Here is a 12,044-nt window from a genome sequence, read left to right on the forward strand (position 1 = left end):
GACAGGATTATAAATGGCTCAGACCCATGATAATGAGTCCAGGGAAACATTTACCTATCTTTGCCTGCTCTCAGTGGGAGGGTTGCAAGGACCAATGCAATATAGCCCTCTGTCTCTCTCTGTCTCTCTCTCTCATCACTCTCCTTTCTCTTCCTTCCTCTTCTTTGCTCTTCTTTTGCTCTCTTCCCTCCTCAGCTCAAAAACCACAGCCTCTCACCTTTAGATTCCTTAGGTGTCTGTTCCCCAAATTTGAGGGGACAATAGTTACTCAACCACTTTTGTTAACCTGGAGGTAAGGAGAAACTCCCCATGCCCCATCCCTGGGAGAGAGGAAGACACACAGAATTTCAAAAATCCTTCTGTGTCTGCCCTCTGCATCCCGGAATTGTCTAATTGGTTTTCAGCATCATAATCTAGTCCCTCCCTTGGAATGCAACATCTACCGAATCTTGGTGCTTCAACGGAAACTTCCAGCATAGCATTCCATTATAAGACAAGAAGGATTTAATTATTTTTCACAGTGAACTACTGTTTTCTGTTCTTCATGGTAAACTATTTTCATTGTAAATCATAATACTCAGAAAAATACAAAGGAGCTTTTACAAATTAGTACAAATGCCAGGAGTTACCACACAGGCTCGTGAGCAAAATTAAGCTATGAACAAACATCTATTGAGCACCAGTTTGGTTGGCGAAGCAGTGTTCGGTGCTTTGTGTACATTATCTTATTTTGTCCTCACGATATCCTTCTGAAGTGGACGTCGTTATTCCCATCTTACAGATGAACTTGAGGTTCTAAGAAGTGAAGTAATTTGCCAACAATCTCCCACTGGTTAGTGGCAAAGCCTGGGCTTGAACCTGGTCAGTGGAGAATTTTATTCCTCTATATACCTATCCCAAATTCTGTTAAGGAGAATGATCTTTAATGGCTCTTCAGAAGATTTTAGAGAAGAGGAAGGTTTTACTGATGTTATTGCTGTCTTTACAACACCCGGCTTTCGTGTCAATTATCCTTCTCCTAATGTGACCCCAGTGACCTGTAAAGATCTTGGCACCTCTGATTCTTTACTCGTGTCTGTGAGTGTGTCCAAAGTTGAAAACCAACAGCGGAGCATCCAACAGGGACCCTAATTCTTACTGACAGCGGGAAACGTTGAGTCGGTAGATATTCCCAGGGGGGAAAGCACCTCTCGATGCCCATCACACAAGCATCAAAATGTACACCTTAAGAAATACTTTTTCACAGCTGCTCATTAAAGGCTACACATCGTCCATTTCTTGCAAATTGGTCTAAGATGATTTGCCTCATCCCCTGGGCTTCAGTGATGCCACCTTCAGCCACTGTCATTCTTGCTGCCTGTACCCAAGCCAGACAGTGATAATCACTCGTGGTCCTGTATTTTTCCCAAACCCTGAGACCTCCAGAGTTCGGGGAAGCCACGGCCAACGGATTGGCGTTGCCTCCAAGATTAAACCCAAGGGTCCCTGGTTGGGTGTCTCCCTCTCTTGAGGTCCTTCATCTGATTATCTTCATGCCTTTACTCTTCTCTGGTTCAGATTCTCAGCTAAAGGCCCTCTCAACATCCACTCCTCTCTTTTTCCCTATCTTGGACATAGCTAAATGTAAGAAGGCACGAGTGCATCTCGGAAAAATAAATTTTGTTTGGGGAATAATTGTGTTCTCCTACCTTTCCTGGAATCAACATCCTAACCGGAGCTATCAAAATAATTCTAAGTGGGTTCAACCTTACAACTGGAGCACAAGGAGATCACACTGAATGTGTTACATAAAGACAAAATCCTTCCTTGGAGAAAGAGAGACAGAATGGCCATTGCCAGACCAGAAAGGAAGGGGAAGGTGATGGGCTACTTCTGTCCTGGTGATCGCTCACACCAGCTCCCTGGCTCTCTCGTGCTCTTTGTTCGATGTTAGTGCTAACTAAAGCCTCTTGACCAGAAAGTGCTGAGGTTACACAAATACTTGGCAAAGAATTGTCTCTGCTGATGGATTGAAGATGCTGAGAAAGTCACCGATTTATAGCATTGACGGATTTCCTTTTCATAAAGATACGTGCAACAAAATTACTTGTCAATTTGACATCTGCAAACACATCCTCCATGGCAGAGTTTAACAGCATGTCATAGACAATTACGACATGTGACCCATCAGATGACCTGTCTGGGTGCCCGGGGCTTCTGTGATGCCAGCGTCAGCTGCTGCTGAGGACACCACATGTGGGCAGTGAATAAATTCAGTGCACGTTATCCTCCATCGGTCCTAATTCGTCCCTACTGCACACCTCAACTAGCACAAAGTCCGTAAGGGCCCCGTAACAACAATCTGGTGACCCTGAAGTGCTGAGATTTGCTACAGTCCCAAGATAAACTTCATGATGGCTAAAGTCCTAATTGCTGCTGGATGAACGACAGTCACTTTTATGTGTAAGCCACCCAAACTTTTACAGAAACAGGGATACAGGTGCTTACGCATTCTAGGAGTCGTTTTAACTGTTATTTTCAGTTGCTCTTGCCACATGGACTTTTCTTTCGGGTGCGATTGATGCTTGTACTCCTCTAAGGAAAAAGACAGGTGGACATGAGCAGCAACAACCAAGGAAGTGCCCTGTCGGAGAGGCCAGAACTCTTTCAGGTCACAAGTTATCATTACAATATCAGTAAGGGCCTCAGCCTGGTTAAAGCATTCATCAGAAGACGAGTCATTACGGTGAGAGCCAGGGCAAAGACATCGGGGATCAATGCAAACGATGCCTGAGCTATTTACTGCGGGATTGATGGGGCAATAACTTCACCCAAAAATTTCTAATGTTGCAACCTAGGCATAAAGCAGGCTGTGTGTTTTGAATTGAAGTGGCAGTCAGTGAATCCAGCATCCCCTCGGTCAAGGACTCATGGAGGCATTTTGCTTCACCCTTGGCGACCAAGCTCCTGTCTGGAGTCTCTCACTACTTCAGTCTCTTCTATCCACACCTTTGTCTTCACCCCGGAAATAACTCCATTTCAGCGCTCCTCCCCAGCCCTCAAAACCATCCTTGAACCCCCTTGCCTGGGTGGGATTTGACACCTTCCATGCTGACCTGTCCCTGATTCTCTGTCTCGACCCGCTCGCTTGCATCCCCTGTGTTTCTCATGCCCCGCTAGTCTCTTGTTTGGAATGGTTTCTGCCCTGCCGAATCCCACCCAACCCTCAAGGCTCTGCTCTGCCCCCATTTCTTCGGTCAAGTCTTCCTAACCACCCTCATCGTTCTTCCTCTGATACTGCTCATTCATTACCAATATGCCTTGCAGCACCCACCCCAGGGATACAGAGATTCTTATCCGGCAGTCCTTGCCGCTTGTTTGGTACGTATCGTTTCTCTGTTGAATTGATAGAATCTTTGCATGCAATGTGTCTGCCTTGTTGCCCCCTCCTCCGCCCCCAGTTGCATCTTCTTGGTCTTCTCCTGGGCACGGGATGCCACACTCCATGCAGAGAAGAGTCTGAAGGTACTAGGCTGCTCCGCCGAAGTCAGTTCTCTTGTGTTGTTAATGCCTTGACCAGGGGTCACAGCCTACTGGCTGGCCTCGTGCGCTCAGCAGCACGTCTTTCCATCAGGACTCTCCTAGCAGCAAATCCTGAGCTCCGGGAGCCGAAAACTCAAACTCCAAAGGCTGGTCTTAGGGCTACAGATGTCTCAGAAGCATCTTGTCTCTCTTTGCCTTCAAGTCAGAGCTCTCCTAACATCAAACGTTGGTTTTAATTTCCTGATCTCCTTGGAACATGTATAGATGTAAGTACTTCCCTTGAACATCAAAAGGCCTCTAATTTCAAATACAATTTCCGCAAGTAAAACTGCCAACTTAGGCAAGTGCCAGGAGCCTCACACCATGGCTGCCTCGGCGTCTCTGGCTTCCTTGTTGAGATCTCTCTGGCGTCAGGATCCGAGGAAGTGTTTTGGTGAGGTCTGTGGAAGGGCTAGAGGAGTCGGGCCCAACCTTAGCAAAATAGGCACACCTGGGAATTTGTAGACAACACAGTGTGTGATCATCTCTACAGTTGATGAATGGGAGCAAATGAAAACCGGCGTGCTGGTTTTCGCTGGGGGGTGTTGGGAAACCCCCATCGTGCCCTGCCAAGTTCTTCACGTGCCCAGATGGTCATCTCAACTCTCCTGCAAGCGGAACAAAGATGAGAAACAGACAGCTTCACAGAAGGCTTCCAGACCTTGGAACTGTCCAACCCACCCCCCACCTGGCAGGCAAACCCTCCTTATTAAAGGGTCCCTCCAGCCATGCAGTTCCATATCCCTCTGGTTCCCACACCTGTGCTGTCCCACCCTCCGCAAGTGATGCTGCGGCCCCCAAAAGAAGAGAGGAGCCGGTGGGGAGGAGACGTAAGTGGCACCATGTTTGAGTAACGTCAAACACAGCGTTTGGGGTGAGGATGCACCCACAGGAAAGGCTGGCGAGGCGTTTGCATTTGCCTGTCTTCTTTCCACTGGGAGAGCAGGCGAAGCATCTCATTACCACGAGGCAAGCAGAGACTCGTGTCAATCTTCTCGGAGCAGAATGCCTTCCAGCATCACGGCGGGCTCCGTGGCTGTCAGGCACCGAGCCTCACTCGGAAGGCTTCTCCCGGCTTACTTACTCACTCGGGCTCCTACACACACTGACATCCTGCCTAAAATAGAACCCACAGCCCTGCCTAAATGAATGCAGCTGCTCTCGGCTTTAGACTCAGGCCAATCCAATGGAGCGGGGCTTCTCAGGCCTAAGACACGGGGAGGCCAGAGCGGACAGGTCCGTGTAGGTGCGGGACGAGGAGCCTGCTCCCCAGATCTCTCCACGCTGCCTGTGGGGTCAGAGGAGCAGTGTCTGAAGCCTGAGCTGCGTCACACAAGGCCACTCATCAACACAGTCCTTATGTGCTCTCACCTGTTGATGGGGACTCCTCCTGACCTTGCTGGTACTGCTGGGACGGGTTCACTGCCGATGCCACGACCCCACAGGCTTGCTCAGGGACACCGCAGGGCTACGGACTCCCCGGGGGCCTGCTGACCCCTCTCGAAGTCATTAGGCGAACTCTATCAGCTTCCACTGACAACGGCCCGATACTTGGCATGCACAGAGCTCCTCCATTAGCACCATCCCCCGGGGGCTTTGGAGGTGGAAGCAAGGTCAAGTGCGGAGGGGGCGCTCTCTCCATCACCATCCTCCTCCCCGAATGGTGTGCTGTTGGGGTACTCCCGCAGTTCTTGCTGCTTCTGGAATCCCAGTGATAGCAGAGTCTGGAAACCATTCATTCAAAAGACGTGTGTTGAGAACCTATGTTCAGAGCCCTCTCTGGAGTGCTGAAAACAGAATCATTTATAAACTCAGACCGCAAGCAGCGTATTGTCTGGAGGGAAATTGCCAACGGGATGCAGAGTGAGTGGGTCTGAGAGAGGGTCCCCTCCAGTGTCCTCCACGTGGTGGGAACCAGATGACATGATGGAAGAGCCACCACCAACTGGGGCTCAGCTGGACCTGGACTCCAGCTCTGTCACTTACTAATGCTTCCATCAAGTGACAGCTGAGCTTCACTGTCTTATTCAGTTAAAGGGGGCGGGACTAGTGCCCACTTCCTAGTGGACATAGGAACGTGGAAGGAAATGAAACCATAGACATGGAAGCACTTCCGGAGACAGTATTATGACTATGTCTTGGTGGCACCCAGGCCACGTGACCACAGTGCACATCTGGGAGGGGACGCTGGAAGGTAACTCAAAGGGCAGAGCTGCTGAACCACCCCGTGCTGTGTGGAGGGGGGAAACCGCCAGCTCCATGACTCCCCCAGAAGAGTCTATAACTTTGGGAAACATAGATTATATTTTTGTTTTGTACTGATTAAATTCGCCCCTGGCAACATACGAATGTGATCTGTTTCCGGCTCTCAGAGACACCCTAACCGTTTGCTGTCCTGCCCATGCTCCCTCCCTCCTTAGCACCGTGACTGGGTCCAGCCAGGTCCCTCCTTGCAACACTCTGCACGATGCCTTCACTGAAGCCAGAAGCTGCTAGATGCAGACACAAACCTTCTCTGCCACCTGCCACAGAAGCCCTGAACTTCTAACCCTTAAGACCCAGTTTCAAACACATTGTCTAAAATGCACATTTTCAAAATTTCCATCTTTAGTTGTCACTCCAACTCTATGTTAAGAGTTTCAAACATTTGTTTATGATCCCACTTCTCTCAAGCCTTCAGAAAGCTGAGGCTCTTTGACTGAGCTAGAAGGTGGCAGAGCTCGGGATGGAATCTTGTCTCCCTGATGTCAGGACCTGGGTTCTCGACCACCTGAACACCAGAGCGCTGAGGCCCACTCCTGCTGGGGTGCCAGGGACCGTGAGAGAGGAGTAGGATGAGAGGTGAAAGGATGCAGGGATGAGGGGGCAGAGGAGAAAGAGGCAGGGGAAAGGATGTGAGGGAGCACCCTGGGTCTGAGGTGCTTCTCTGGGGAAGGGACGTGGCTCCCCTGCTAGACTAGGGTCTTGGGTGCCATGAGAGGTCTATCTTCTAGCTGGTTCTGAGACAACAAAGCAGATGTCTGTGCTGCCCCAGCAGAAATCCCAGGTTTGCGCCCTCACCAAAGCTTGATTTTACTTTCAAGTAAGATGCTTTCCCCTGCCTTTCCATGCACCCCGTTCATGTGTGCTTATCTCTCCTGCAGGTGCCCATGCCCTGCCACTGTCTTCCGCACCCGCATCTCCAGATCTGGTTACAGTCTCTCGATCGGCTCTCGGGAGCCTCCTGCACAGAGCAGGGCATGAGGGGTCTTTGGTTGTGTGTGCAGACCCAGAGCAGAGCCCAGCACCTCACCTTTGGGCCCGTCTCTTGCAGATTATTGGGACCATCCCTCTGATGCCGAATCCGGGGCCATCGAGCCAAGCAGCGAGCGGCACTCAGGGCCTCCAAGTGCAGCCCATCACCCCCCAGCTCCTGACCAACGCCCAGGGCCAGATCATTGCCACGGTCATCGGGAACCAGATCCTGCCAGTAATCAACACCCAGGGCATCACGCTCTCACCCATCAAGCCCGGCCAGCAGGTAACGGCCCCACGTCCAGGCAGCCATGGCTACCTGGACCCCCCTCCTTACCGCTCATCTTCTGTTTGGTCTCAGTCCATAAAGAGTAATTTTTTAAATCACAAAATATTCCATCCTGAATATTAACACATCAATAATTTTAAAAGGCAAGTAGCTCATTTCTCGTTCTTAGAGAATCTGGGTAAGAGCTAGCTCTCTAATCTAAAAATATTAACATATTAAGTTATAAACAAATAGTGGCCTAAAGTTCAATAGGGATTCATCCTTACTTTGACACTGATGATACTTAACCTTCAGACAATTTAAAAAGGGGTCAAGAAGAAACCAAAACTACTTATGCCTTAGCCGTAAATGAAAAACAAAAGCTCCACTGTGCAATAGAGCAGGGAATGTCCCGTAACAGGACAGGTGTGTACAATGTTTAATATCACAGAGGTGGGAGTGACCAACTTTGTCTGAAGAGTTTTGAGTTCTCACAGAGAAGATGTTTGGGGACTGAGTCTTGACGGATGAAGATGGAGTGATGATGGGATCACAGCATGCCAGGCACGGGAACAGCAGGCGCAAAGGCAGGGGAGTAGGAAGGAGGCTGGAGTGTCTCGATACAGAAGAAAGGTTCATGTGATTGGAGCACAGGGGGAGGCTGAGGACAGTCATGGAAAGGGCTCCATAATCAAGCTGGAAATGACGGACTTTGTCTCTGTGTGATCTTGAACACATTATGCATCGTCTCTGGGCCCCAGGCTCCTCATCTGTAAAATGGGCATAACCGGTACCTAGCTCCCAGTGTGCTTGTGAGGATTCAGTGAGCCAACCTATATGAAGTGGCTAGTGCCTGGCACACAGTGGGCACGTACGCAGTCGTGAGGATGGTGATGACCGTCTACTCTGCAGCCCTGGGAATCGGTAAGAGGTATTTAAAGGGAAGAATGACATGCTCAGCTTTATTTCTCAAGAAAACAGCTCTAACTCGGGGAGCAGATGGAGGCTGAGCTGAAGTGGTGAAACATCTATTGTAAACAAACCATTTCGGAGACGGTGGCAAAACACAAAGAGGAATTTATGAAAGCACGCGCTGGATAGCTGGAACGAAGGGTCTGGAATCGTAGCGGTGCTCAGGACAGGATCTGAGAGTCAATGAGTGCCGAGGCTGTAGCTGAAAACAAATCCAACATCCAGAGAAATCAGGAGGAGCGAGAGAAGGAAGGAAGATGAAGGAGTCACTTGGGGAAACTTCAGCTTTTAAGGAATGGAAGAGGAAGGGAGAGATGGAAGAAGTGGCTGGTTAAGGAGGAGAGGAATCCAGACGGTAATGATCTAGCATCCAAGAGTTTTTTGAAAGTAGGAAGTGGACCAGGGTCAAATGCTGCCGAGATGAAATGGGGGAAAGCAATGGAGAAACATCAATTCTTCTCTTTCTTTGTCGTAATGCTTTCAAGTCTGGATCTGCTCTGTTTGAAACGTTTTGAAACCAGCAGCTGGGTGAGTTAAGAAGCAAAAGCTGGGCCAGGCTAAGACCCAGATTTGCAGCTGGAGGGGGCACTGACAGGAAAGGCGGTGGGAGGGGAAGACGAATACGAACGGCCAGTGCGTGACTGAGTAGATGGCCTTTTGAGTTGATGGAAAACTGCATGATGTAAAGCATGTAGCAGGGAAATAAAATACAAAGGAAAAAGGAAGAAGAAAGCGCTGCGAAATTTTTCATCATTCATCTGCAGCAAAGTAGAAGTATCTTCCCAGAGATCTCAGCCATTTGGCTTCGGATCCAACCATGCCTACAGCCCATTCTTGGTGGCACTCGAAGGCTATGCTTGGAAAATCCGGTTGCTTGTCCAATAAATATTTTTAAAAATCTGTTTAATATATATATTTATTGACCTCCTGCTATTTGTCAGGCACTGTACCTGGAAGCTAGGCTGGTAGACATGACAGACACCATGAGCCCTTCCTTCATGGAGTTCACGGTCTAGCCAGGAAGATGGACATTCATCAAAAATTTGCACAAGGGTGTACCTAAGATCTACAGTAAGTGCCATGAGGGAGTAGCGAGGGGATCTATGAGTGGGTCCAGCAACGATACCTCCACCATTGAGGGGCGAACACTAGGAAAGACCAAGTCAGGTCTGAACACACTTCCCAGAGATGGAGACTCTGGTCTATGCCCTTTGGGTCTCCCTCCATTCTAAGCCTAAGCCAAGGTTCCCGGCCCCCTCTTCTTCCTCAGCTTAACCATAGGCAGTGGCACAGTCCCAGCCAAATAGATCACTAAGGACTTCCTTCCCCTCTCCCCACCCCTATCTCTCAGCTAGCCTATTTCTTTTACTATTTACAAGATGCCATTGGACTCGCTATCTTCTAAACGGCTCCCTACACAAGGCAAGAGCCTCTATCTTTTATTGGCTTTTTAAGACCTATTTCTATCTGTTCAAACTTATGCGAAAATTATCTCTAGGGGGAAAAATGAGATCAGCCTCTTTTCAGACACTCCGCTAAAAACTATTTCCGTCAGCAAAGCCAAGTCGTAAATTGCCACAAAGGTGATGAATTAATTAGAAATCATCAACATTTAATACAAAGTAGCTCTCAGTCTCACCTTGGATTTCAGAGGAGGGCGTGTAGGTGAGAGACGATTCCAGTTACATAAAATCACAGCTCTAGGTTTGAGGCAGGACGGTTTTAATCCAGGAGAAGGAACTAACCAAGCAATGGGAAAAAAGAGGCAGATATGGTGCCATTCCTCCACTCTTCGCCCAAAGTAGACATCAACAATCCATTTCCACAGCCCGTCTCACGAGCACAGACACATCTCAGGAACATTCTCACACCACACCTGTTGGTCCCTGGAGCAAACTTCATTATCACTGCGGGAATACCTGGCCCTCTGCTGGTCTAACCGCCACGACCTTCTTCTTCACTGGAGAATTGGAGACCAAGCGACTGGTAAGAAACAGCCAGCCCCTTGGGGGTGTGCCTTGCCAATCCACTTCGTGTCAGTTATGAGCCACATCCCAGAGGGCAGGACTGTCCTAGACAGGGTGTGCACCAAGCCCCTTTCGTGTACGTGCATGCTGAGAGAACACGTGAGCACAGCTGGAGACGAGTGGCATGCGAACCTTCCCGAATTTCCAAGTCACAGCAGGCACCCCCGGGCCTGTCCTTCTTGTTCCAGGCATGTGCCCGTGGTCTGTTCTAGACCCAGAAAGATCGAAGGAACCAATCAGAAAGATCAGGAAACGGTGGAAAGAAACGAACGACGATTGCTCTTTCTTGGCATCAGCTCTGAAACACCTTGAAACACCTTGGAGCATACAGTAAAGTTAACAAGTTGGGTGAATTGACAGGAGATGTGCGAGTCTGAGCCCTGGATATAAAAGCTGGGATCCTGAGGATAACAGATCATAAAATGCCCAAGAGTCCAAAAGCAAAAAGCTCAGAGCTGGTGGTATAAGGACAGTCGTCTTCAATTTTTTTCTTTAAATATTACCCTTTACATTGAAGAAATATAATACAGACAACCACTAAAAAATAAAGGATTTCTATCATACAGTAGAGAAGTTTCTCAATTTATTTTTTCATGTGATTTATGACAAATGCCTGATCTCACAAGAGCATAGTTCCAACAGTAAAATACATCATAAATTACAGGAGCAGAAAGTTCCCTAACTCACACTCGAAAGGGAGTTCACTTTCATGGAGTGAAGTATAGAGCCCTCGGACCAGACGACCTGGGGTGATCTGTTTTAATTTAATAAAATCATTACATCTTTAATTTCATTTTTACATCCACCTACCATTAATTAAAAGAACCTGAAGAAAATCTAGGAGTGGAACTTCAACAACTCTTGATGATGATTTATTCCAATGATAAAAGATTGAGAACCTGCAAAGTTATCATCTGGAACGCAAGCAATATATTTTTAAAATATATACCAAGACTGGATGGCCCTGGATATAGCCTTCACACGATCACATCAGGGATTCTTGGTGAGCAAAGCAAGAGAATAAAAGTCAGAAAAAGACTAGATTTAAAAAAGAAGAAACAGAGAAAGATAAAAGTATCTTTCTGTGCAGGAAAAAAAAAAGCTACTTAATACAAAAACATTTGGTGGAGTTTGAAAGTAACCTTTTGTTCCCTCCATGGGACGCTGCAGCTACCGTGGGTTATGGGGAACTCCCCACCAAAGTAAGAGGGCCCCGGACCCCCTGGTTTGCCCTTACAACCCTGTGACCGTGAATTAATGACTTCTCCATAAGCAGCACAGACATCAATTTTGTGTATATTTATTCTCCCTTTGACTAAATTTCAACAAAAGTTAGCGAGAGTTTGTAGCATCATTAGGAGGGTAGAGACATTTGGAAGGAAAAATGTTGCAATTTGTAAAATCAAAGCATTGAAATTTTTCAAAAATTAAAGGCCATGGCTATAGTACTCGGAGCCTTGCTGTCTATGAAAGCATGCAATGTCTCTTCAAAAAGTAATCGTGGCGTTAATAGGAAACCAAAGGAAGGCAGTTCATTTAAATTGGCTCCCCAAAATGCCATCTGATTATCCAAATCCATTCATTTGTTTTTCAAATAAATACGAAATGTACTCCCTTACCTGTTTTTGAAAGTCAACTGTCCTTCCCAAGCCCCTGCCTGCCTGTAATAGTGGTTCCCGATCTTTTTGGGAACGGCACGCACGATGAGGCATAAATGACGCATTTCCGCCCACAGGGTATCTGAAAGAGCATAGGAGTTTTCCTAGATGAATGCAACCTGTATCGGCAACTCCAACGGAAAACAGCCCTTTGACCTTCCAGCCACACAACCGGGCATCTTGCCCTCTGGTCTCCCCTTGTCACTCCCTGCCAAGCCCGGCCGACAGTGTCCTGGCCTGCAGTGCCTTTCACACCTTCTCTGTCTGGCAAACTGGCCACCGTCCCTCTGTCCAGGATCCCTCCTTCTCAGAGCTTCCCTATGC

General features: G+C 48.1%; 1 protein-coding gene across 1 annotated transcript in view; it reads left to right on the forward strand.

Moving 5' to 3' along the window:
- Nucleotides 1–12,044, forward strand: part of POU6F2 (POU class 6 homeobox 2) — a 453,863-nt gene that overhangs the window by 421,858 nt on the left and 19,961 nt on the right. Inside the window, exon 7 of the mRNA XM_040644418.1 lies at nt 6,875–7,081. Within this exon, the coding sequence (XP_040500352.1) occupies nt 6,875–7,081 (207 nt within the window). The remainder of the gene's footprint in view (nt 1–6,874; nt 7,082–12,044) is intronic.

This window comes from Ursus maritimus, unplaced genomic scaffold, assembly GCF_017311325.1.
Source record: "Ursus maritimus isolate PB19 unplaced genomic scaffold, ASM1731132v1 scaffold_3, whole genome shotgun sequence".
NCBI lineage: Eukaryota > Metazoa > Chordata > Mammalia > Carnivora > Ursidae > Ursus > Ursus maritimus.